General features: G+C 40.5%; 1 protein-coding gene across 4 annotated transcripts; it reads right to left on the bottom strand.

Moving 5' to 3' along the window:
* Nucleotides 1–42: 42 nt before the first annotated feature.
* On the bottom strand, nucleotides 43–27857 carry LOC133451601 (rapamycin-insensitive companion of mTOR-like). 4 transcript variants are annotated; one of them, XM_061730815.1, is made up of 38 exons: nucleotides 27802–27857; nucleotides 27629–27676; nucleotides 25169–25266; nucleotides 21782–21846; nucleotides 21388–21519; nucleotides 21153–21216; nucleotides 20506–20632; nucleotides 18378–18547; nucleotides 16013–16080; nucleotides 15542–15609; nucleotides 15362–15444; nucleotides 14984–15071; nucleotides 14733–14823; nucleotides 14573–14639; nucleotides 14301–14381; nucleotides 14003–14103; nucleotides 12298–12463; nucleotides 11829–11930; nucleotides 11695–11741; nucleotides 11465–11600; nucleotides 11172–11371; nucleotides 10906–11032; nucleotides 9644–9808; nucleotides 9354–9430; nucleotides 9160–9238; nucleotides 8936–9045; nucleotides 8768–8855; nucleotides 8565–8657; nucleotides 8364–8470; nucleotides 8015–8244; nucleotides 6312–7410; nucleotides 5582–5662; nucleotides 4717–5024; nucleotides 4413–4619; nucleotides 4171–4323; nucleotides 2152–2275; nucleotides 1844–1982; nucleotides 43–1746 (listed from the first exon to the last, which is right to left on the bottom strand). In XM_061730815.1, the coding sequence occupies exons 1-38, from the start codon at nucleotides 27848–27850 to the stop codon at nucleotides 1666–1668; spliced, it is 5319 nt and encodes a 1772-aa protein (XP_061586799.1). In that variant the 5' UTR covers nucleotides 27851–27857; the 3' UTR covers nucleotides 43–1665. The 4 variants fall into 4 exon arrangements, with proteins under 4 accessions (XP_061586799.1, XP_061586801.1, XP_061586802.1 ...); XM_061730817.1 differs by having other exon boundaries at nucleotides 4717–4976; XM_061730818.1 differs by lacking the exon at nucleotides 5582–5662.
* Nucleotides 27858–27981: the final 124 nt, after the last annotated feature.

Below are 27981 nucleotides of genomic sequence, written 5' to 3'. Positions count from 1 at the left end.
AAAAAATTAAAATAAAACAAAATTGAACTAAATGTCAAGAGCTTGGGTATTTCAAATTTTCTTTTATTAACAATGCATCCCTTTAATAGGATTGTATGTTTCTTTAGGTCATCAATGCCCCCCAAAACATACTGTACACATTATACAAGGGAAACCACGATTCAGGGAGAGAAAAAAAAAGAAAAAACTTAAATTATAATACAGTCTTGAGGAAAAAATATAAATAACTTTTTTCTTCTCTGATTGAGCTCACTATGGTACAGACATACAATAAATAGATCTGATCTGACGTCACTCAGCTGATCTATGAATCATCTCTCCATGAGTCCATTTGTGTAGCAGCATTAGAGCACAAACAAGCCAATGGAAACAGAGAGCCTTGTTTCCCTGGAAACCTTTTACATATCCGTTAGTCATGACACCGCACTGCACCCCCCCCCCCCCCACCGACAGATAGTGATATTGCATTGTGGAAAGAGATCCTGGGGTAATTATAATTCCTACAATGTATGGCAGAGTGTAATGGCAACCTATTTTTTTTCTTTAAAAAAAAAAAAGTTTTTACAAGCAAGAATAAGTTACGGTGATTTTACAACTTTGCCATGCTTGTTGAACATGCAGAAGAGGTGAAGCACAGAGGTAAAAAGGCATTGTGATGAGTAACTGCTGGGTTTATGCAGGTACTGGAAACATCTATGAGAAGTTTGGTATTAGATCTGTAATCAACCATTCTACAAATAACTTAGATCAATAACTTACAACAGAGCATCACCTTCCGTGAAGCTTACTAAAAATTCATTCCGATGTTTGAAAGAAAAAGAAAAAAGAAATATATAAGATCCGAAGCAAGTAAAGGATGGAATAAACTACCATTAACTGTCATGCTATTTTCCTTATGTACTGAGTAAAGGTGGTAAATATACTGCTTTAGAAAATACAATACTGGTGATGCTTGATTGTCTGAGATAAAAGGAAAGAGAAAGGTCATGGGATGTATGTGCTGACAGGAGGCTACAGGTTGTAGGAAGTGGTGAGGCAAGAGGCGCGAAGTCCCCAAAACTGGCTGGAACAGATCACGAGTCAGGGTGAGAATGTGAACCAGAAAAGCTCCAGTTAAGATTAAAACCAAAAACAACTGCAGGATCCCTCTGTAGTGTTTCACTGATGAAAATTATCCAAGATCTGAAGAGTTTCCTGGTAGACAAGACAACATGCTATATTCATTGCATCAAAGAAAAACACCTCCTCTGTAAAGTGATAACATAAGTTGTTGTTTAAAAAAAAACAACACAACTTGAGTTTCGCCTTTATAATTATGTTAAAGTACTGCTGAGTGTGACATAAGAACTGCCAAACCCAGGTGAAAACAGTATTGGTCTTAACTGCTTCTTCTTTTTTCGGTCTGAAATAACTTAAGTGTGAAACGTTGAAGCATTGTGTTAGATTTGAATACAGATATTGGCCTGTTGTGTGTCCGGCTCATATTTCCAAGAAGAAACTTGAGTGATGACTGTTTCCTCCTTTTCCTTGGCAATGATACTCTGTTTTAAGCATGCCAAACTATTCCCCATTTCAGTTTATATAATCTCAGTCTTGCTTTCTTTCCATGTTCGTAAGGAACCTGGACTGCAGCTGTGCAGGGAACACGGGGGCCGAGCAGGGCGATCAAGACTCTGCAGGAAGGTTACCATCATCTTCAACGGGTTTTGTTAGCTTTGTCAAGATTGCCTCTGCTTCCTCGTACATCTGAAAAAGGAAGAACGAGAATTAAACATTTTAGATTGCTGTGTAAAAAGATGGTCATCTTCAGAAAAGGTAGAGTGAGGGCCGTTTGAGCTCTTACTGGCATAAATTGCACGTCTTGAAAGAGTTCTTGTATGAAACGTCTTGAGGTCAGACGAAACATACAGTGGGCTAGGAGGTGAGAAACCTCGGAGTACAGGCAAATGTCATCAAACGCATATGAAAACTTCTCCTTTATCCTGAGAAGAGAGGAGATATTTATCACACTTTAAAGAAAGTTTCTGACCTTTTCTGACCTTGGTTATGCACCGGCAGACCAGAGTTGATATGACGTTACGAGACAGACCTACAGTATATCAGGCATGCGGTTTTCATGCTATGACCGACTGGTGTGTGCAAGAAACTTACGTCAGTAGTCCCGTTTCATGGCCTTTGGTTCCCACGGAGGAGCTGAGGTTGATGATGAGGCGAAGAACCTCCTTCCTCAGCAAGACTCGAGAGGCCGGGCCATCCTCGGATATCGCCTTGCCACCTAGAGGAAACAAATATGTAACATCCATGATCAATGGAAAGAATCCTACATCTGCCTTTAAAAAACCCTACTTTTTTCAGATTTCATCTACTGTTTATCTTTTTTTTAGTAAAGACACAGAATAAAGCTTGTTATTCTCAAACTTTTTCTGTCATGCGCTAGGAATGGGTGATATTTTACCGTTCACGATATACCGTCAAAACAATTCCTCACGATAAGAATTTGTCATCTTGCGATAAAAACGATAAATTCCCGTTGATGTTTTTGTGTAAAGCGGAAGGAAGGAAGGAAGGAAGGAAGGAAGGAAGGAAGGAAGGAAGGAAGGAACGAAACAAGGAAGGAAACAAGGAAGGAAACAAGGAAGGAAACAAGGAAGGAAGGGAGAAAAGAGGAAGGGAAGAAGAAAAGAGGAAGGGAAGAAGAGAAGAGGAAGGGAAGAAGGAAGGAAGGAAATGAGCCGGAAAGAAAGAAAGAAAGAAGGATAAATTCCTGTTGATGAGGTTTTTGTGTAACAAACATGGCAGATCTGAGAGCGAGATAGATTTATAGTTACAAAGGTGGAGTTGAATTGGTATTTTTTTATCGTCATTTTTATCGTTATCAGGATAAATGCCAGAAATTATCGTGATACATTTTTTAGTCCATACCGCCCATCCCTATCATGCGCCCATGCCCCCCTTTTTAAAAAAAACTAAAAAACACTTACAACCCATGAAGCTTAGGTTACCTATCAATATATATTCAAAACAACCTTTGTTAAAGAAAAAAAGAATTAAAACAAACTGTAATGAAGAGATCATTGCTGAGGGAGTGGGTATGGTTGCTGCGTTTCTGTTTGCATGCACTTTAAAATACAGGAAGAATAAATGAGAAGATAATGTTCAAGAGGACACTGAGACGGCTGAATGTCCTGCTCATAGCATGTCCACTTAGCACCTCTCAACTAGCAGGTTTTCAGGGGCACACTGAAGTACCCCTGAATAGGTCGGAAAATTCTCATTGCAGCATTTTTCCTGGTACTGGAGACAACCATAGGCTTGAATCCTACTACCCTGATCCTCTGCTAGTTGAAACTTGCCTATCATACTTAGGGCTGGGGATCGATTCAAATGTCAAGAATCGATTCGATTCCGATTCTTAAGATTCAGAATCGATTATCAAGATTTGATTCGATTCGATTCGGATATTGATTTGGGTTAGTGTTATTAAAACTGTTTTTTGAGCTGTTGCATGAATTATATGACTGTAGTTATGCAGAATATTACTACTAGTATTATATTGAGATTAAACAGCAAGTATTGGCAGCTAATGATGCTGTAAGGACCAATCAGCTCCCAGAATGCTGATAGAACTGCTTTCAGAAACATCTTGTGGGTCAGAATTACCAAACAGATCCAGGGAGGAAACAGAGATGGATGAAATCGGTTTTATTTTTTCCCACATTCCGTTTTCATTTGTTCCATTTTCCATGTCTATTTTGGTTTTTAATTTTTGAGCATTTGGTTATTAGCATTTTTTGCAAATGTAACCCCAAGACAGTATATAAAGTAATGAAATAGACAATTTATGCAATGATAACCTAACACTTTAATGTTTTCATACCTTTAAACATATTTAAAGGCAAAAACATGGCACCAGTTATTCTCGTGTCCAACAAAACATTCCTTTTTTGGGGAGAAACAAAAAAATAACCAAAAGTTGTAATGATAAAAAAAAAAAAAAAAAAAACACAAAAAAAAACATAAATAAATTTAAAAAAATAAAAAAAAATTAAAAAAAAAAATCGATCTTTAGACATATGAATCGATTTTTAGGAATTAATATGAGAATCGATTTAGAATTGGGAAATCGATTTTTTCAACACAGGCCTTAATCATACTGATCTGTGCTCTTACCAAGGACAATGTCACTAGGTGTGGGTGTGCTAGCGACCGAGCCTTGGGACACGGCAGCATCACTGCAGCCTGACACCCCAGAAAACTTGGACTGAGGCATCACTTCCAGACGATGACCACTCGGCCCCCCCCATGACTGGAAGTCCACGTAGTCTGGTAACACAGATAAAAGAGGATCTCTTGAAATTTGTACCGCGTTTAAAGCAGATATGTCTAAAATGAATCAGTGTTTAGCACCTCACCTGTTCGAGAGTGTGTACTGTTGATTTGTGGCTGTGTGGGGTATCCGAGGACGATGGCTCCTACGCAGTAGAGGCAGTTTTCTTCAGTGTGCTCCTGCAGGCCAGTTTCCTCTGAATCCACCACATGGTTCGGGTTGTCACCTCGGTACCCGATCAGCTCAGAGATACTGAACTGTTGCTTCAGTAATGGGAGAGGAGGTCGATCCCCTAGAGGTAATCACACAACAAGCACCCGTTTTAAAGTTGTCTTCCTCTCATTCTTATGACTGAATTACAATTTATTAAGACATAGAGCCACTTTTACCATCGCCATCACCAAAAAGGAAGCGTTTTCGCTCCTCTGAAGGTGGGCTAGTCCTCTGCAGAAAGTAGGCCGAGTCTCTGATGTGGAAAATATCGTTGATGTTCATTGGCAGTGCAAGACCAATGTAGTCGTCGTTACACCCAAAGGTGGCACTAGACACCATTGAGCGGACTGAGGAGCAGCGTTGCAGGGTGCTTTGGTTGATGGGACTGAGTAGTTCCTCTTTATCCAGAGAAGCAAAGCTCAGAGCTTTCAGAAACCTAGGAAGGGCAAGTGGAGAGGTGCGTAAGAGGATCTGGGGAGAAAGACTGGGTCAGAATAGGAACATGGGGAGTAAATGAGAACACGTTGGATAAAAAGTGGATAAAATTATGATTAAGGAATGCAATCATCAGCTACACATAGAAAAATCACCAAAACAGAGGCCAATGTTCGACGAAAGAGTCTTTAAAACAAGCTCTCCCTCATGTTCGTACCCTCAAAGGAATGTCCTTTGAATGCTAAGCAACACTGAGCTTCTGAGATTTTTCACACTCATGGACACAATTGCCCACATTATCCAACTTTCCTCTCCTCATGCGGTTTTTACATGCATTGGCAAGTTATAAAAACATCAATTTATTGACAGATAGAACACATTTATGACAAGGCACAGATCTGCACTTGTGTACTATTCACACCACTAGGCAGGGTAATGGACCGACTAGAAACATCTAACCTATCTACATTGGAACTGCACACACTACGGGTCAAAGCAAAGCAACATCTGTAGCCACGGCACTGTTACTACTCTAGTAAAAGCAGCAACAATCAGAGCTAGAACAGGCATCTCTACTAAAGGAGGACACAGGGAGGGTCCACCCACCGCGGTACAAGTGTTCTGGACAGCCTGCGGTACGGACTTACGACGGTGGGTTCTGGACAGGTTCGCCTCCTATCTGACAGCCTGACGGACACAGCAGAAGTAGCTATAAAACAGTCTTAGTCCTGTCATTGCCACTACAAAAAGAAACCAAAACCATAGCTGTCTAAGTGCAGCTGCCTAAGCTAGAGCACTATAAAAAGCAGCATGATTTTTTATTTTTTTTTAAACAAGCAAACACATCTTTCTGCATATACAAAAAAAAAATATTAAAAAGTAAAAAAGGAGCACATGTATTCATAAAAGATAACCCCAGGAAAGTTGTTAAAATTAGTTGCAACTCCTACAGGACTGTCTCAGAAAATTAGAATATTGTGATAAAGTCCTTTATTTTCTGTAATGCAAAAATGTCATACATTCTGGATTCATTACAAATAAACTGAAATATTGCAAGCCTTTTATTATTTTAATATTGCTGATCATGGCTTACAGTTTAAGAAAACTCAAATATCCTATCTCAAACAATTTGAATATTCTGGGAATCTTAATCTTAAACTGTAAGCCATAATCAGCAATATTAAAATAATAAAAGGCTTGCAATATTTCAGTTGATTTGTAATGAATCCAGAATGTATGACATTTTTGTTTTTATAATTGCATTACAGAAAATAAAGAACTTTATCACAATATTCTAATTTTCTGAGACATTCCTGTATATTGATGGCTGACCAACCTGCGAGGGGTCAGTCTGGAGTCCAGACTGCCTGTCTTCATAGTGATGGTGTCAGTGAACAGCACGTCTTTGGCAGGCGAAGCCAGCGCTTCACTGTGAGACAGGGAGGGGTGTATCCTCTGCTGCTGCAGCCTCTTCAGCGTAGCGTAGCCCAGTGCATCTCTTGGGCTGGTGTACATGAAGCTGCAATCAGCCAGGCTTTTGATGGTGGTGACTGAGGGGGACTTGAGAGACTGGGCTCGGCGGGGGAGAGTGTGCGAGGAGCCTGGCGGTACCAGTGAAACATTGGAGGACTTAGATGTGGACATGTGGTTGGTCTGAGCCTGGGGGGTGGGGGAGGAGAGCATTTTAACAGTCTTGGCAGAAACTACAGTGTTGAGGCTCACGCAGTCGGAGGAGTCGGGTTCGGGCTCCGCGTGTTCGGGGTTGCCGACGGTCTCCCGGGAGGGGCTGGAGCTCATGGAACTGATGCCGCTGGTCGTCGTGTCCGTGTTAAAGCTCTGACTGCGGCTTTTAAATTGAGTACCCCCTCCGCCTCCTACCACATTCCCACCACTAGAAGATGAGCTACCGTCCCCTCCGGTCAGACGCTCTCGACTGCTCTGCTCCCTCTCCCGGTTGTGGTGCTCCACAGCTCCGTGGCCGCCCAGACCACTGAGTCCAAGGCCTGAGCCTCCTCCCCTCGCCAGCCTGCCGTCTGCAAGCTGCTCTTCAGAGTCTCCCCTGGTACCTACAAAAGATGTCTCCAGGCTAACCGTTGGACTCTTTGGCATCGCTCTGCCGTTAAACACGGAGATGAAGACGTCCCCCTGGTTGGGACTGTAGACGGAGGGCTCCGTCACTGTCCTGTTCCGTCTCATGCTCCCCACCATGACGTCGGTAGGCGTGCGAGACCCCGATGGGGTCTTGGGATCGCTGGTGGAGCGGAGTTTCTTGCTGGGGAGGGACAAGGAATTAAGGAAGCGGGGGCGAACGAAGCGCGTGGAAGCCAGGATCATGAAGGGGCTTCTGTCTTTGATTGGTTTGGAGTGTGGGTAAATAGACGGATCGTCTGACCCGTCCAGAATATCACATTTGTCATCGTCCAGGATGTACATATCTGGGAGCACAAAGAAAACACAAAATCAGAATGCAATCAATGATCACATTTCATCACGAATACTTGACGATGATGTATGAGGAGTTAAAGGAGCATGAGGCAGGATTGAGGCAGGATTTATGAAAAGAATTTGTATACGTTTTACGTTTTCTAGTAATAATGTCAGATGAAGCGTTCCAAACCAAAAAGAATGAGCCCTCTAGTGTATCTCTCCGTTGCCTTGAACAGGCTGTGTGCTGCAAAATGTGCTGCAATTGTGACCGGAATTTCCCGCGCTGTCCTGCGGATGTGACGTCAAATGTCGCTGCATGCGCGTTCTCGGCGGCGCACGAGTAAACATTGGATACGCGTTTGAGTCATGGAGGCAGCTTCAACTTGAATTGGGACTGAAAACAGATGCTGACATGGCTCATTTCCTACTGACCAGGTAAGATAACATTGTAAGTCATATTTAGAGCTTGATTTGAACGGCGCTCCCGTGCCGGCTTCGCTGTTGGCTGCAGGAACCCCGACGGTCGTTGTGGCGCTAATGAGTCTCATTTCTTATTCTTGCCTCATGCTCCTTTAAGGAACAGTTATCAGCTGTTAAGAATTCCCTACGTACTTGGATGTGACTCGCTTTCGCTGTTGTGACGGGAGCTGGTTGACTCTGAGTTCAGACTGAGTGTGCTTGGTACCGAGGACAGCTCGGATGTCAGCTGTGTGTCAACCTCATCGGGAGTGACAGGCCACAGCGTCCTGCGACTGTGTCTGACTGCGTCCCAACCGTACTGCTTCAGCACCTCACAACCCTGCTTGGTCTTGGAAATCACACCAAGCACATATACACATGTCCTGTGTAGGGGAATGACAGTGAGGATACAACTTAACTGTCACACATTTATGAGATAATTTATGAAAGATGAAGATTCCTTTTCTAAACAGCATTTCAAGTCAACAAGATTATAGCTTACCCTCGCACAGACAGCACCTCACAGTGAATAGCCAGCGCAAGAATATCAGGAATAACATTCTCCTCCTGCAGAAGATTCAAACCCCAGTTCGAAGAGCCAATGTTGCCCTGAAATTCAAAACAAGATACATCAATGGAGACATTGCTGGATTATCAAATTAGATGAGCAAGTGAGGTGCCGTAAATGAATAGTGTTACTGACCAGAGCCCAGAGAGCGGCCTTCAGCTGTTTAATCCCCTCCCAGGTGTCCAGCATCGGGGAGCGGACTGTGTAGCTGAGGTCGGGAACCACACTCTGGACAAAAATAAAACACAACCAGACCGGAATGAGAAAAATTAAACATGAGTAAAAGCAGTGTTCTGTGTGACATCTGAAAAAATAAGTTTAATAAATAAAGCCCTTACCTGAGCTTCCAACAGATGACAGCCTGTCTTATCATGGACGAGCTGACCGTATAAGTGCACAGGGAGATAGACATTTGGTCTTTGTAACCTGAAACACAAAAAAATAAACTGAATAAAATCATGTCACCAATGCAGCAAGTCAAGTGATAATCAATACTGTTGTCTCACCTTTGGTTGCTGCGTCTGACGTAGTTGTCTCCATCGACAGGTTTGCGGTAAGTTGTTAGTGCTTCATTCAGCTGTTCCTCAATCAGGTCCACATATTTAAGGTTGTACTCCTGCAATCCAGAAAGGATTAAATAATCAAACTTCAACTTCTGTTGGTGAATGTTTTTAACACTTGGGATACGGTAAAACCAGACATTAAGTCCATTACAATATTCATATGATACCTTCTGCCATTTATCCAGCTGTTTGCTGACATAGCCCCTCTCATTGAGGTAGGAAAAACCTTTAGGAATAGACAGGAACCTTGACAATACAAAAAAAAAGATGGTATAGACAGCTGCCAGGCACTTTAATGGACTGACACGTTGCATATCGTAAGTAATTACTATTAAGTAATGGTGCTGTGGCCAACACACACCTGAGGAGAAGCAGGAGGCCTTTGTCCCCCAGGTGGGAGACAGCTGGTTTCAGCTGGATCAGAGCATGAAGGTTGGCCTGTGAAATGTCAGAGTACAAAAAAAACAACAAAAAAACAGATTGATTTAACAATTTTTCAGTTAATTTTTCAGTTTAACATCTTAATAAAAGCAAATACAGTATGTACTTTTATTCCTGCTTAAAGGACTGAAAAATCATCTGAGTTTTCCATTTCAGCCCCTCTGCAATACTGCGGTGCTGTAAAAGAATCTAGGCACTTTTTTCAATCACCTTGTCTTCACAGGCTTCGTCCAGTATGTCCAGAGCCTCCATGGACACGGCTTTGCTGTGGTCGTGAAGCTGCGTGACCAGAAGCTCCATGCCCCAACTACTGAAGAATTCCACGCCGGCACGCAGCAGCACGCGGAGGTGCTTGGTAGCATAAAGCCTGCAAGTCTGTTCAGTAAGACAAGAAGCGATGAGTCGTGATGAGTTTTCAACAAATTCAATGACTGAATTCAATGCTTTATCACTGTTTATGAAACACTCCGTTTTTGGAAAGTATCAGTTCATCAACTTGTGTTGAGGAAACCACTTACAGGTCCAGGTCTTTGACATGATTTGTGTTTTCTCGTGATTTTGTATAAATGACACTAGGGCTGTTCGATTAATCGATTTTAAATCGTAATCGCGATTATGTAATTAGAACGATGTTAAAACGTGAAACTCGTAAAATCGATTTTTCACTTTTTTTTTTTTTTTTTTTTACCTTGTCTGCACACATATTAATGATTGATACCATATTAATGATTGATGGAAATACCTCTCAATACCTGTGACAAGTGCCCCATCGGACAGGCTCTTTAGTGTAGGAGGGGGCGTTGTAACATGCCACCGGGCATCCCTCAAGCCAGATGCGGTAGACCGGCTCGTGTTCTTTGCAAAAAACTTGCAAATGTGAATAGCAAATGTAATGACTGACATTACACACCTCTACCTCCTTCATGGGTTGCATTATTATTTAGCATGCAAAGACCCAGTTTAGTTTAATTAGAAAATGTCTTGTTTTATTTAATTGGAAATATAACTTACTGTATGTTTGCAAGTGCTGATTTGCTGATTTTTTTTTTCAGAGATAAAACTTTATATTTTATTATATTTTTTAAAACTTTTTTTCAACTTATTTTACAGAGCTTTGCACTTTATTCATTCATTTTTGGTTTAATAAGAGCAAAGTTTGCACTTAAAGCCCAATGGGGCAAATGTTCAATAAAAAAATCTGCATATTTGAAATCATTTCTTTGCCTTTTGTCAATTCACAAAATAATCGTAATCGTAATCGAAAATCGGATTTTGAGAGAAGAAAAAAAAAAATCGAGATTTTATTTTTGGGCAAAATCGAACAGCCCTAAATGACACTGCAGTATACTATATATGTACAGTATTTTTGCAACAGACATGGACAGCTATCCCATTACTACTCTATATGCATGATGTGTATTTGTGTGTATGCTGAGAGAGCAGGTTTCTGATCATTATCATGGCCTACTTACATCAGTGGCAGCAGTGAGGACCTTTGAAAGGATAACTCTGGCCAGACCATCTCTGCTGTAGTCAAGTGTGGATACAGCAAGTTTCAGCACAGCATCCTGGTTCTTTACAGAGCACAAATTCAGCAGGCTGCAAATAGCAAAACAAAAGTGGATGCCATTTCAAATAGTTAGTATAATGTTTCATGAACCCAAAAAACACATCTGACATTCTTGGACTCTGTGAGACAGAGAAAGGTCAGAAAAGCTCACATGTTCTGCTCACTTACCACTGAAACAGGCCACATTTCTCCAGCAGTTTGACTCCCTGTGGATGTGCAGAGAGTGTCCCCAGGAAGAGGAAGTAGTGCTGGCTGAGAGTGGTGAGCAGGCCGTTACTCTGCAGACAGCGATCGGGCTTCAGTCCAGAAGATGAGGACAGCCATGAGACCATGTCCCGCACTAGATCCTCCAGGTAACCATGTCCATCCTGTCAACACCATGAAGAGAAGAACGCGAGACAGGTAAGAAAATGACAAAGCTGAATGTATGGAGTACTTGCGTCTGTGCAAACTGATCTAACCTCATCTGAGTCTATGAGGAACTCCACAAACTGACAGCCAACCACAGTGAGTTGTCTGGCCTTAAGGTGATCCAACGCCAACCCAGCATACAATTTACTACTGGGCTTGTAGAAGTACAGCAGCCTCCGAACAAACCTGCAGCAAGAAGAAACAAACATGCATTTGAAATAAGAAGTCAGAAAAATACCTGGTTTAAATTGCCCTAGCTGGGCCACATAAAGAGTCTTACCTGTGCATCTGTTCGTCTTTGTTATTCCTGAGGTTTACATTTGGCCACTAGGGGAGAAATACATGTTTTTGGTTTTTTTAGAAAGGGGAAGGAAAACAACCTAAGTTGGTGTTGCTACATGAGATCAGCCTGACCTTAAGGATGGTGGCAATAAGCAACCAGTTCCACTCCAAGTTCTGCTTGTGGTTGAGAATGTGACTGTCTCTTAAGTTATTCATCAGTGCTTCTTCTGTGTCCTGAAAACAAGGGGGGGAAAAAACATTTATTTGATCATCTAAAAAAGAGACACAGTGAGATCAGTAAATAGCAACAATTATAAGCCAGTCAAAAATCTACAATAATTCATTTATTTTCTATCATTTATCTAGATCAGCTGCTTTCTATTTTTCCAATTACCACCAACCTGCATGTCCCAAATTACAGCCTTTTGCTAGTTTAACAGAACACATTACTAAACTGTACATCCAGAATTAAATAGTGGTCAACTGTGGGTAAGATGGTAAACAAGACTTAATAAAAATGCAAATAATTTCAGCTGCCTTGACACCATACAGTATGTTAAAGTAACTAAGCCCAGGATCTGATGAGCCCGCTAATCTGTACCTTTATGACATAGATGTCTCTTTGGACACGCGAGTGTGAATCTCTGCGGTTATGTGATGACACCGACTTGCGAATGATGTGGTCCAGGTACAGGCTGTGTGGTTTCAGTCCTTTCTTCTTCTTCTCATGGAAACGCTTCAAATTGTTCACCGCTGCACTTGCTCGACTGGAATATGGAAGACAACAGAGATGGGGGGGGGTGATTTAAATTACGGTATCTCTGTTGATTGAACGCTACTGATCAATACTTTTCTGGGAGTCAAAAAATACAAAGAGGAAATGCAATGAACTGTGGAGGGACCTGCAGTTCAAGATTTAAAAACACACACCATGGTTTACACAAATCCATTTAATTAACAATTACATAATGGATGTGAGATCAAAGCCCATTCTATTAGACTTAGTTTCAAGACCAACTACAATCTAAAGCGTTTGCTTTGAAATAACAGCTCTTTAAATAAGTATATTGGATTCAAGGTAAGAAAATAGTATCTTGTCTAATTATTTAATATTTTCTTCAAAAGGAACTATAATATTTTGTAATGGCCGAGCCAACCCACTGGTCTGAGTCAGTTTACATTTGATTACATTTAAACAGAGACATCATTTCATTATATTCCCTTTATTGTTCAACTTATTCATAATTGTCAACACATCATTTTCCATTTCAAGAAAGTAGCTACAAGACTCATTAAAATATAAGCTATAATTGCACTGAAAAAAATGTACGGAAAATGCTGAACAGATGATAACGAAAGTGATGAAAAGAATGTGAATTAAAGTGAGGGAAGATATATCATCAGCTGATGAACTTTGCTGATTTCATTGTCACATGAAACAATGGTTCTTTGGTAAATACGTTGGCTGTGGACTCATCAAAAGGTCAATATATAACTGCCCCTCTGCTTTCACACTGAACATTTTTCTTTTGGAATTGAGAAAAAAAAAAGGAAGGCACAGTTTATTTACTTTTTCTGTCCACAAACCATCAACAGTGCAGATACTTTGCTAATATAATAATGAATTACAACAATCTGTTATCTATTGAAAGTCTGATACCATCATCTAGCTTGGTAAAATTATTCCTGCCTGGAGAGTGATGCCACTTGACCATGTGAACAGAAGACAAAGAGTCAAGCTCTCGCCCATCCTTTTAACACCTCTTAGCCAATGGATAAGTTCATCAAATGAGTGGTCAATTTATTCCTACATTTTTTAATTAACATACATCATTTTCACTATTAGTTTAAAATAATTTTTGGAACTTCAAGATTTCAAAAAAGCCAATTTCCCCCTTTTTGCCACCCAAAATGATAAAGAGTAGGTTTTGATGCGTAAACAATGAATTAACAATGTACTATGTATAGAAATAATCAATAACCGCTCTTTATTCATTGTATTATGGCTGTTTTAATCAATTTGGCTTCAAATGAATCAAATTACTTGATAATCTATTACATAGTTTTCCATTCTGCGTCCCTTTCCATTCACTGCTCCATTTCTGAACTCATTCCATTTTATCATTTAATTTTTGTACTTCTATATATCTCAAACCAGTCAAGGTGTACTTAACTCACCAATGACAAAACAGACACTGGAAACTCATTGTTTTGTGTGCAAATGTTTCCAGATGTAATGGGTCTGTTTGTAGTGATAATGATTTTCTTATGAGGAAAAACAGATGCGTGTGACAGATTGTACTCACAGTCGTTTCTCTTGAGGGATGTCAAATGAGGCTGCCATGTTGATGAGGGTTGGGAGGCAGTGCAGGTGGTGACTGTGGGAATGTGGAAGAATGGTGTTTGCCTAAACAAGAGAAAGGCAGGCAGCGGAAAAACCGATGCATTTAGTATTAGAATCAAGGAAACTCAGATATAGCAGACAGGTTTTCTGGACAAGAACACCTGATTCAGTAAGAACTTTGCAGACGCAAATTGAATCTGCACTTTTCTTCAGCTTCTAAAATATGCTGCATTTCAGATGCCGTTTTATTTGTGTATTACCATGTGTAAAAGCTCTCCCAGGAGGATTGTGGATCTGATAGCAAGCTGGTCATCGCTGCTCGTCACAACTTCCACAAGGCCCTGCAAGCAGAAAAAAATGAGGATGTGATTCAACATTAAAACTTTATAGCTGCTGTAACACAATGCTGTGAAACAGTCTAAACGCTCAAAGCATGCTAGTTTTGTAGCATGCTTCGACTATTAACAATTAAGCAACAAAAATCAGTCATTAGGTGCAAAAGTGTGAAAAAAAACAACAACCACTATCTCACCTCTAACAGCCCACTGGTGATGAAAGCAGAAAGAACAAATGCCAGGTAGTTGTCCATCAGGTCAGGCCTAATAAAGCAAATAGAGAAACATATTTCATGGCTATTTTAAGCACTAAACTGAGATTAGTCCATTATATTTTTATCGTATCTCATCTCTCACCTAGACCGGGCCCTATGGGGCAGGATGACTTTAGCTTCAACAGCAACAAACCCATCAGAGAGTCTCCACGTGTCCTGGAACCTGGCAGGATCTGAAAGTAAACCACAGAAAAGATTAGTTTCTACTGTGTGTGTAACATTTGTGGTCTTGTTAATGCAAAGCATTTTGGTGTTTGAAGTATACAAGTATGCTTTTTGCAAGATAGAAAAAACACACATCAAGTTAGATGATACAAAAGACAATCTCCTCACCAACACTTTGAAGAGCCTCTGTGAAATCTTGAGTTGCAATGGGCACAGGGAGCCTGAATATCTCATATAAAACTTCCAGCAGGCCTTTCTGCAGGGAAAAAAACACATTAAAGCAGTCAGAGATGTTTGATATGAATCGAGCTCCATAATTCCAAGATGACTTCAAGGCTTGCAAGAAACCGGAAAGACCCATTTTTTCTGTGCTGGATCTTTGGAGTTGATCATCTTGTGTAAGGACGAATCTAACTGACTTTGAAGTTATTGTTTTTTTTTTTAAGTTTGTAGACAAACCACAAAAATGAGTAAGTTAGAAAACAAGCTCTTGAATTGGTCGCACTTATTCTGTGCATAAAATTGTAAAGCAGTTTCTGTACTCACCCTAACTTCCATATTTGGTATGCAAAGTAAACCAATTAAAGACTGGATTCCCGAGTTTCCTGCCTTGCAAAGGTTGATAATCCCTGAGTTAAGAGTAAACAGAGACAAAACAAGATATTTATTCATATGATTCCTTTAATTCTTTCTAAAACAATGGCCTTTTTTCATTTAAGTTCTTACCAGACCAGGAACGGAAGGCAGCAACTATTGCCATTCTGCTTGACAAGAACCGGGACTCTCTATCTTCCCTATGAACACAAAAACATAACTATTGAGAACTAGATCATCCTTCCACAAACCATCACTGTGATCTCCTTAAGGCATTTTTCACAAAGAATTATGAAGTGTTTTGCAATAAATCTAAATGCACTCATGGTTAAAGAAGAAACAGATCTTTAAAATAAAAGATGATCTGACACAAAGAGGCATTGTGACTGAAACTGCTTCACATCCTCTGGCAAATCATTCTGGAGTCAAAGAGCCCCGACAACCAGCGTCACGTTACAAAAACACTGTACAAACTGAACTTTCCCAACGCATGCCGTCACCAATATTGAAGCGCAACAAACAGTCAACAAAGGGAAATGTCAGACACTTGATCTTTTTGCCTCTACTGCGACACCGATACTCTTTTAACCCACACACACTTACTTGAATTGCGAATCAGACATGTCCGCGTTGTGACGATAGTGGAAATCAGTGAAAGGCGCAAGGATTTGCTACAGGACAGGGAATAGAGTACAAAATGATGGATATGTAAAAAATTGCCTTCACAGTTCTCATTAACATTTCCATAAAGATAGATGTTGGTAATTAATTTGCTGCTGATCTTATAACATCCATGCAGATGTTACTGCTGGTGATGAGCTGTTTCTGAAACAGCTGCATGTTTACTTCCCAAAGCTTCCCAAAATGTTGCAACTCATTACCAAAAACTCTATGGGAACAGGAAAAACAACCTCACACCCTGTTCCCATGGTACTGGTATTACCTGAGGTAATTTCTAATAAATGTGGACGGCGTCCATAGTATCAGTCCAGTGTGAATGGGCTGTACTTGTAAATTTCTCTGCAATTTACAAACGTAAATTTCAGCAATCGCATCTGGAGTGGTAGATAAGTATGTTAGAGTGGAGCAGGGCATGTATGGCCATAGGTATGACAGAGGAAGTCAACATGGAAGTGGGACTGCGTCAGAGATCAGCCATGAACCCCTTTGGTGACGGACAGACTGACAGATGAAGTCAGACAGGAATCTCCACGGACCATGATGTTTGCTAATGACATTGTGATCTGTAGTGAGAGCAGGTGGAGGGAAAATCAGGAGAGGAAGAGGTATGCGCTGGAAAAAAGAGGGATGGAGGTTAGTCGCAGCTGGACACGTGTGAATGAGAGGGACACAAGTGGAACAGTGAGGTTAAAGGCTGAAATATGCTTCTGCGTCACACCAACGAAGAGCACACGCCGCAGCCGTGACGCCGTGCTGAACCCTTCTGACTTCTCCGTCTCTCCGTTTGGTCGCGGTGCAGTACCCCCCGCGACCGCTAGTTAGCGATCTTTTTCTGAGTGGTTTATCCGACTTTTTCCGGTCACAGTAAATCAAAGAGATAAGGACAACTATTGTGCAAAAAACAAAAACAAAAAAAAAAAAATCACATATAAACGAAGAAAAGAGCCCTGGAAGTTCACTACTGATTCAAACCGGAAATGCTTCGCTTTCAAACGAACCAATCACAGCCCTCTCGGTCTGCGTGTGGTCTGCGTCTCCTCGACACGTAGTTACAATTTTCGGGAGGTGCACGTCAGAGACGGCGCAGGTGACGGCGTGTCCTCTGCGTCGATCCAAACCACACGCCGTAGGCACGGCGCCATTTAGACGCAGAAGCATAATTCAGCCTTAAGGGAGCAGTGATAAAGAAGGTGGGGGGTTTTAAGAACCAACAGTCGAAAGCAACAGGGAGTTTGGAAAAGAGGTGAGGAAAAATGTGCAAGCGGGTTGGAACGGGTGGAGAAAAGTGTCAGGAGTGATGTGTGACAGAGTATCAGCAAGAATGAAAGGAAAGGTGTACAAGACAGTGGTGAGACCAGTGATGACGTATGATTTAGAGACAATGGCCCTGAGGAAAGGACAGGAGGCAGAGCTAGAGGTAGCAAAAAAGACAATGCTGGGGTTCTCTTTGGGAGTGACTTGGATGGATAGGATCAAGAAAGAGTACATCAGAACTTTGGCACATGTTAGATATTTAGGAGATAAAGTCAGAGAGGCCAGACTGAGATGGTTTGGACATGTACGGTGCAAGGAAAGTGAGTTTATTGAGAAGAGGATGCTAAGGTGGGAACTGCAAGGCAGGAGGCCTAGAGCAAGACCAAAGAAGAAATATATGGATGTTTAAAGGAGGACATGAGGTGGGTTGGTGTGAGAGAAGAGGATAGGGGTAGATGGAGACGGATAACTTGCTGTGGCGACCCCTGAAGGGAGCAGCCAAAAGGAAAAGAAGAAGAGGAAGATATCTGGTCTGCTTTTTATCCATTGCAAATGCACATGTAAGTAATTCAGTGACTTGGAAGTCATTTTTATTTTCTTTCTTTGTGCATGAGATTTCAACAAATGTGTTAGCATTTAAGCACACAAAAAAAAGAACCCCAGAGCCATCAGAAGAGAGACAATGCCATGGATGACATGCATAGCAGAACGCATAAGGGACAGTTTTTGATCCTATATCAGATTTAACACGAATGAGTTTATGACCCAAATACATTTAATTCAATTTTGATTAATCCGAGTAAATTGGAGTGAAACACAGGCTGTTAAGAATTCCCTACGTGTGTGAAAAAGTGCTGCTTTAAGCACTGACGTCAGTGTGTAATTTTGAAATTACCGCAGGTCCCCAGGTAATACCAGTCCCATGAAAGTAGAACCAAAGGCTATTAATCTTAATTGGAAACTTTCCCAGCACCTCATTTTCATTTATATACAACAGCTCCGTCTGAATTCATGCCCGTGTCTTTGTGTGTACCTCCAGCTCGACATCAGCGCGAACATACTGGCGGGTGCATGGGTGGTTCAGTAGATGGAGGACCGTGGTGATCAGAGCTTCGTTGATGCGACTAAGCTGACAGTCAATCACACTCTTAAGGATAGTGCTGAGACCTCCTCGTTTGGCCACCACCTCTGGGTTCTTCAGGGCTAAAGACGCAACAAAGAAATAAGACAAAACGATATGGCGTTAGCCTACATAACTTGTACTGACAAAGAGGTCTATTAAACATCAGATCTTGCTCTCGTCATCTCCTCTAACCACAGCTTATATGTGTAAAATATCAGACTACAATGGGATTTGTATCATTCAGCTTCTGCTGATAATCGGTTGGAACTGCTTTATAAACTACTGATCCTACGATCCGACTCATACCAAGCCCTCGTTTTATGTTGCAGTTTGTAATAAGTGGGGCTACTGCATCACTCGCCATAGAAACAAAGAGACGACTTAGTGAGAGCAAACCTGACACCTCACGAGCTGTTACACTTGGCTGACTAGCCGGAAACACGGTCCCAACAACAGACTTTTCAGTTGAAACCCTGGAAAAGATTTTCATATTCCCTCAAGAAAGTAATTCAATACAAAGTCCTACAATTAATGTTTGTTTTTCCCCACACAGCTGTTTCTAAAATTTGGAGTGAGAGCAAACCAAATGGGAAAGCTATGGAAGAAAAACATACGGTTAGACCAAGGAAGATGTAAAAACAGTGGAGAAGAAAAAACCAATATACCTAAAAAAAAAAAAGCACACACACAATAAAAGGGATGAAAAACAAATGGGCTGAAAAGAAGTCTGTGTTTGGGATCAAATGATTGAAATCACCTGAAGGAAATGGAATTTGCGCAGTTTTGTTTCTCCATTTGTGAAGTTAATACCTGGAAGAATTTAAGCCGACATAAAAGAGAATGGAAGCGCACCATAGCAACAGCAAGTTTTCAATTAGGCCCTTTTTATTATTTTGGTCTTTTTTTCACAATTTATAGTTTTGAAGCCGTCTTAAAATGTGGACCCTTAACACAATTAATGATTAAAAAAAATGTAGTGACGTTTACATGGTGTTGGAAAAAAACAATGAATGATCACATTAAATTTTAAATTGTGTTTTTTATTGTTATTTTACTCTGCATGTAAAGCACCATGTGTTGCATTTATATTGTATGATTTGGTGCTATATAAATAAATAAAGTTTAAGTTTAAGTTTATTAGTCACACTGAAATTTTAGTTTTACAATATGTGTAAACATCTTAATCCAAATGAAATTTGAACTAGAGCAAATTTCTCATAGTCAGACTAAAACACCCAGATAAATTGAAGTTAAGCTAATCCCTGCACCCAAACATTGCAATGAGGTTGGAATAAGTCTGCTCCACACTTCCTGCACCAGGTTTTAACCTGGAGCTGCGGAAAGAAGTTGATTCAGAGTGATAAACTAAAAGTTAAAGACGTACAACTTGTACAGTGCTGCAGGTCTATCCAAGTCACTGTTTGCCATTTCAACAGTTTGCTGCCGCCAACAGAACCAAAAAATGATCTGCTGTTTTGGTGTGTGGTGTAGTGGGTCAACCAGAGAAGCCCAGTCCAAACAAGCTAAAAGCAAAATTGCAGTAGAATTTGATACACTTTAGTCTGTGGTTTGGCTCATGACAATTTCCTGCACATGCATATAAATTGGGAGAAAGAAAAGAGTCCAATTTAGCTCGACTAAGCTGTGCATGTTGATGTTCTGAATGTTTGAGTAATTAGGGACACCCAGCCTCATTTTATGTACGTCAAATCTGGAGCAGGATGCAAACCTTTTCCAATTATTTGCAAAAGTTTCATTATTTTAACTAAACACTTCTAGTATTATATTAATTAAAAGGCTGTTCCTTTTTTTTTATACCTATATCTTATGTTTATTTTGTTCAACTAGACTATAAATAAGGCATTGTAATGTTTTCCCAAAATTTAAACTAAAGGTTGAATGAATTAGCATATACATAGGGTGTTTCTGCATCTTCACTTCACAACCTCAAGATGACACTTGTTCCACGCAACATTCACAGAGTAAATGAAGCCTTACATGTGTGTTGTGTATTTCCATCTAAATGTCAAGAACTCACCTAGCTCACATACAATGGCGATGGCAGCACGAACCATGCGGTCTCTCTCCTGCAGTCCATCAGTCCCCACAGCAATAAGAGAATTTGCAATAGAAGTGGGGAACAGCATCGCATTGACACTAATTATCTACAGAAAGGGAGAAAAGAGGTGACATATTTTAGGAGATTAAATATATACACACACACACACACACACACACACACATATATATATATATATATATATAGATTTAAATGTAACAAAATGCAGACAAATTGAAAAGTTCCTTAAATCTGTAGCTCAGGGGCCATGTTACTGCCTGTGTAACAAATAGTCCCTTCTCAAAACCACATCCCGTCAGTGTGTGTGTGTGTGTGTGTGTGTGTGTGTGTGTGTGTGTGTGTGTGTGTGTGTGTGTGTGTGTGTGTGTGTGTGTGTGTGTGTGTGTGTAGACAGTTTACAGTAAACTACAGAAAGAGCTATAAATATCTTTGCCTGCAGCTGCATACAAACCATCCACACTGACACTACTGCTGACCCAAAGGATCCTTCTGGTGGTGTGGTGCCGGCACAAGTCTGTGCACTGAGGTGAAATGTCTTTATTGACATGACAACAACTCCCTCAATGATTAAAAGTAATAAGGAAAACCAAATACAGTTATCTGACCTTTCGGACTAGCCGCAGAGCCTGAGTCCTCTCCCCCTCATTGCTCTGTTGTATGTCAATGCACCTAAAACAATCAAAATGACCAACAGTCAGTCCTTATATTTTCTTTTACCAATAAGAACAGGAGTTATTAATACGTATGTATGAGAAAACTATAATGATTTAACAATTGTGTTTCAGATTAAGTAGTTAATTAAGTTAAGTGTCTTTTACAAAAAAGGAAACCTTTTCTCACCTGGCTATCAAATAATCCACCTGTAGTCTGAGGACCTTTTGCAACACGCTGGTGTCTCTAATGAGGTAGCGAAGTGCTCGCAAACCTGCAGCCCGCACTTCCTTGGCCTCATTTAGAAGAGCTAGTCGCAGACTACATATAAAAAAAGATTAGAAAATTAGTAAAAGACAAAAATGTCCAAAATAGCAACATGACAGAAGAAAGGTCTACTTTCTAAGCTCATTGATTTCTGCTTCTTGTCAATTCAAAATTAAAGGGAAAAAGAATGCTCTAAATACGCAAGACATCAATACACAGACATGTTTTTTTTTAACACTTTGCTACATGAGTAATGATACCAAGAATTAACAGAGCATGTGTTAATGTAAGAACATGTTTTGCTGACAATGCTTACCAAATGATGATTTCTTCATATGTAAACCCAAAGTTTTCCTCGCGGTGGCCAATGCTGCAAAGCAGCTATAACAGCAATATAGAGATGAAAGTTATAGAAGAGAAAATAAACATTTCTTTATTTAGTGGCCCACTAAATAACAACTTAAAACAACTGCAATTTCTATACAATTACAAAACAAATATGAAACAACTTTAAAACGGTATATCAAAACAGAAAACACTTCATAATGGTTTGAAGAAAGAAAAAAAAAGTCTACTTAATGTTGTCGGAAGACTGTCAGTATGGTTACATCCACATTTTAAAATCAAGCTATTGGCAATAATCGAGCTAAAGATTAAACTGGAGATTCTGAGTATACATCGAATTTTTGAGTGAGGTGCATTCGACTCTGCGACACTACATGCCCTTTCACATCGGCATTCTTCCAGTTAATTAGAACAATTACTAAACAAACACAGCTGATTTGAAACAGACTGGAAGGCGGACAACAACATGAAAACATATGGATGCTAACGATGCAGCTGCTCTGTCCATTTCGTACATACTAAGCCTGATCATGTTGCACATAAGATGCACGAAAAGACTTCCTCTTCATCTTCTGCTACTTTGTTGTTGTCGTGCCGTGACTGTTGTTATTACCGCTTCCGCTATTGACTCAGCCAGTCAATAGCCTGGCTAACCGTGGTTTGTGTATACATGCCAAAATCACTCGATTTAGAACCACATTATCTGGCTCTGATACCTTGATTTCAAGAACTCCAGTTTGGCTCCACTACAGCCCGACTAAGGTGTATACATGGCTTTAAAAACGTCGACATCAGTCGGACTAAGGCAATAATTTGACATTCTCGTAAACTTACTGATTGAAGGCATAATCTTATTGACAGAAGCTTGCAAAAAAAACTGTGTTTTAGTAGTTTGCTGATGGGGAAACGACTTAAGGAAGATGACAAACAAAACCAGCAGTTTTGGTCGCATACAAGGAAAATATGAAGAAAGGGCATTTGTTAAGTTGGGAATGTTTTGTTTTTTTGATGCCTGCTAGAACAGGTCTCTTATTTTTTTTCTTTAAGATGCAGAAACATCAAATCATTCATGTAGTTAGCCATGTGAGTCAAGTTTTAACAATATCAAAACTGCTTGCTAAAACGACCCCCCCCCCCCTCATGTGCATCAAAACTAGTTTTAAGAATATTTTTGCTGTTTTCCCATCAACATTTATATGTGATCAACTTCAAAATACAAATATAAAACACTTAAGGAATATACCATAACTGCATGTGGCTGCAGGACCCAAGTTAGTTAGTTAGTTAGTTTTATTTTGGTCCATTGGTCAATCAAAAGTTGGTGTTTTTGTTGTATGCTTTTGACATGCTGACATGTTCAGAGCAGGTGAATTGTGAATGAGTAATGTTGTGGGCAATGCCCCTGGAGGCAGATGGAAGTTCTAAGTTCAAAAGTGATAGTGGCAACATATTCAAAGCTTTAGGAAGAATTGTCACCTTGTTTCATCTCCTTTCTTTGTTCTTTATGAGTACAAGTGATAAGGACAACTGTGTTGGATAAGTCAACAGGTGATAACAGAATTAACTAATCCGTTCCCTATTTTTATTTAATTCCTGTAGTCATAACCTGGCTATTTGTTCATGTTCAAAACGCTCCCAAGACGGAGGCCCGTAGTTCTGCTTTCATCAATAATTTCTACCTTTCCCTCACAAGTCCTCCATCATTTACTGGAGCCCACATTCGGACAGTGGGAGTCAGCGAAAAGGCCAAAACTAACAACACAGCTTAAAACACTGCATGTGCAAAGCAATCAGGTCCTTGTCATTTTAGAGCCACCTTCTTTATCACAGGTACCTCAACGCGACCAAGCAGCAGCAACAAATTCCCACACCAGATGTTCTATCTAGCACTGCAGATCCTGATCTCATGGTCACAGAGCTTAGTGTACAACTCAGCTGAGCAGGAGGCAAGAGCAGGCCAGAATGGGTTTGGTCGTGAGACGGGTTAGGGTGATTATGGGGTTGTTTTAAACCAGCTGTGATATCAGAGCCCAAGCAGGCAGAAGGAGGGGAGAAGAGATGGGGAAGGGGTCATGTGACACTCCCCATGGGGAATTAAGTCACCCTCGCTGTCCTGGAACCCTTATAAGGAATCAGAGTGATAGTGCTCCAACAGACCTATACACACGCACAAATCACTACTATTAGCCTCCATTCAGTTGTAAACAAGAGTTTGGTGTACAGATGCAGACACACAACCCAGGCCCACTTTCAGCCTTTAGTCTGCTACAATGCCAGCTATACAACTCTTACTGGCTGCAGAGCCACAAACAACTTTTTACAATACATCCATAGGAGACGAAGAAGTGGTGAAAGGCAGTGCGTGGGACAGGGGGAAATCACCAATTGTCTAAGCATCAGCAGGAATCAGTGCCCAAGGTTAGTGAATTATCCAAGTGTGGAAATAACTGACATTTCTCAGCAAGGTGATGGTGAGCAAAGAAAAACAAAACAATGTTGCTTAAAGCACAAGAAACAGCTAGTTCTCTTCTCCTATTCTCAGAATAACAGGAAGGCTTTCAGACTTTTCCAGTATGTTTTGGGCGGAAGGCAGAAAAACACTCCAGAGGTCACTGGTTCATCCCAAGACTCTAAAACAATTTTTTAATTCTTGCTTTTTAAACAGCAGTTTTAATCTGCAATGGAATTCCAAAACTACAGAAAACAACCACATCTCCAATTATTCATTTTAATGTTGGCATACAATAAATCTGTGCACCATTATCTGATGAGACACAGCTGAGTGAGCCAGTAAACACTGAGATACAGCTTAGTCTAAGAATGTTAAGATTCTTGTGTGATTCATGATCTAGTCCATGATCCATTGTTTTAATTTTTAGTTTAGACAACAAACATTTGTTTATGTGTCATATCCTCATACAAATCATATCAGATGTATTTTACTACCAACATACGACACACAACGAAGTGCAAAATACAATGAAGTTGGGCAAGAAGAGAGATTTTGAAACTGACGGTGTTTAAGGTTAACGAAAATAATGTCCATTTATAATCTCAGTTTCCATTTTTAAAGTACTACCTTTGATGCACATTAGATAAGAATGCTTTCCCATCCCGAGAGCTCCTATTAAATTAACTGTCAGCATCACAATGACAGGCACAGCTAGCAGCACCCAAGGGGAGAGGACCAAGGAGAGGTCAGCAGTGACGTTTCAGAGGAGCAGTACAAGATCAGCTTTTAGATATATTTAAACTAAATTGACCTATTTGGAAAGATGCATATATATAGACCTAACAAAATTTCACAACTATCAGAAATTAGTTAAATAACAATGTTAACTATATTGCAACAGTTTACCTTTATAAAGTTGTTCAGGTGGCCCAGTTTTCGCATATTACTGACTCCGTGCGATTTGGCCACATTTTGTAGGATTTCACGGAAGTTTTCTGATGGTTCTGCAGAAGAATGCAAAGTAAATACAATATAACTATAGACACCATTAGGCAGTATTTTCATAATATCAGCTGATGTATTGCAATTGATATGTTGCAGGAAGAAAGTTTGCTCTGCTGGTTAAACTAATTTAGTGTACAGTCAAAACAAGATCCACGCAGTAAAAAGCAAACCTGCGCAGGTAATTAGTTTTATTTTCACTTTCTCCTATAATGTACTTCACAAATTATTATTTCTTCTTCACAAAAGGAATCTTGCTTTCAAAACAGAGTATTCAACTGGCAAAAGGTATTGATGTTTTGACATAACTTGCATGAAAACCAGTTCCACAAACAGCATTTCAATAAACAGTAAAACACAACTGACACTATGAACGCATAATTTCAGTGAATTGTACATCATACTTTCTCTACAGTAACACAGTCTACCATGTGATGACCTCAACTTATATTCAATCAGTTAAGTTGCAATCCCTATCCATATTTCTAAAACTGTAAGAATTTTACAAACAATAAACCTGTTTGTCCTTATTAGTAAAAAAAAAAAAAACGTGCACGTGAGAAAATGATAGACAGTAACTCCTGCAGTATACGTGATATCAATTAAAGGAATGAAAAAGCCTTTAAACATTTACAGCCAAATGCAATAAGAAGAAGTGTTAATCTGACAGACATAGATACCTCTAAATAGGACCATTTATCTTTAGCAGAAACAAACAAACAAACCCTTGAAAATACGTTACGAGTGTATTTGGGATGTCTTGACATTAAGTCCCATGTGGTCATATACATATATAAAAACATCTTATAATGACTTTTCATGATGATTTAGTTTTATAATGACAAACTCCACATGAACAGACCCTTTCAAAGCTTGTACGAATAGTACAATAGTGCATCAATCAACTACACTGGCTTCCAGTGAGTCAAAGGATAGAGTTTAAAATCTTACTGCTGGTCTACAAAGACCTGAATGGTCTTGGACCAAAATACATGCTTGATCTGCTTGATGAGGTCTGCTCCAACTGTCAGCTCCTTTAAATCGGGGTTAAAAACATTACTGTTAACTCAAGCGTACTCCTAAATTAAACTTACCTGCTGTACTCTACTGCCCTTATTTTTAACAGCTTGTGCTTTTTATTATTTTACTTCTTTCTTATCATCTTATTTTTAATTTTTTCAATCTTATTTGTTATTTACTGTCTAATTATGTCTTGCTGCTTTTAATGTCAATGTAAAGCACTTTGAATTACCTTGTGTTGAATTGTGCTATATAAATAAATTTGCCTTGCCTTGCCTAGTAATTTAGAAAATCCACCTTGATAAACAGCTCACAGATTAAGCGCCTCCATTCTCTAATGGAGGGGGTGGGGGGGCTGAATCATGTCGGCAGGATTTTATTTATAGAGCATTTCAAGTGCAAACTGTCCCTTTCAGACGCGGCTGCAATAAACCCAGGATGGACCCGGACTGTGGAGCCGCTGCTCCGTGTAAACACACTGGTATGCGCTCCCGTGGCTGGAGGAGTAAATCTGACCCGGCTGGACAGCTGTGCATCCCACAACCACCCAACTGCACTGCTCAGCAAGCTGCCCAGACACCCGGCTTCTCAAGCTGTCAGCAATGTCCAGTGCATGACTGCAGCACTAATGGCTGTGTGACTAAATAACAGGCTATGTCGCCCACTCACACCGACCAAAACAACAGCGCGTCGTCATGGCTGCTTAGGAGCTAACGCTAACCCGGCTAGTCCCTTATGCTGCGTTCCATTTACCTCGGAAGTCGGAACTCGGAACTGGGAATGACGTTACAGCCGAGTTATCAGCGTTCCAGTTACAAAGTAGGTAAACAAGTTTGTAGTTCGCATATACCACATGAAAAATGTAAATTACACTATAGCAGCATATATATGCCGAACAATACTTGTATACGACTGATTTAGTGTGACCAAAACTAGAATGAAGTGCTACGAATTTTTACAGAGCTCTCTTCTACTGTTTACAACCGGGGCAGCCATCTTGGAATGTGAACTCGGGGGTGGTGAAGACTCTCCCACTTTCCCAGTGGGAAATCCCACTTCGATGGGCGTTCCAGTTGAAAATTCCGACTGGGAACAGGGAAATCCCCACTTCCGAGGACAAATGGAACGCGGCATTAGCTCCCCGCCGCCTGCTATTATCATCCGTCAGGAATGTGTTTTTGTTTCCCCCCTTTTGATTGTTTTTAATTTTTACATTAAACAAATGAAAACTGGTTCGGGGGGAGCAGTTGAGATGAAGTGGCAGGCGGCTGTGGAGAGTTTCCCCAGCAGAAAGCCCCCTCATCCATTTTGAACAACCATCTCGTTGATGAGGCGGCTGCTCACCTCTGCTCAGATCCAGCGGTACGTTCTCCTCCCCGCTGTCATTCCGACCTGGAAAAAACACACAAGGCGCAAGTGAAAGGGAGCGGATCCAAGGTCAACGCGTGCGCCAATGCATCTGTTTTTGAAATAAAACGCTCTGGCGGTCATCGCCGGCTCGGGTTGTTCACGCTTACCTCGCATCCGAAGACTCCGGATAGGACGGCCGCGGAAGCTGGCCGCCATGTTTCCAGGAACATACACAACACCGGAAACTTCGCGGTGTCTCGCGAGAATACAGGAGCATTGGGCAGTGGGGTTGCGGCAGGATCTCCACAGACCTGAGATCAGATTACTGTCTCTAATCCCGATAATCT

Source organism: Cololabis saira, chromosome 9 (genome assembly GCF_033807715.1).
Source record: "Cololabis saira isolate AMF1-May2022 chromosome 9, fColSai1.1, whole genome shotgun sequence".
In the NCBI taxonomy this organism is placed as follows: domain Eukaryota; kingdom Metazoa; phylum Chordata; class Actinopteri; order Beloniformes; family Belonidae; genus Cololabis; species Cololabis saira.
Note: the sequence above shows the minus strand (reverse complement) of the source record. Positions and strands in the feature narration are given on the sequence as shown.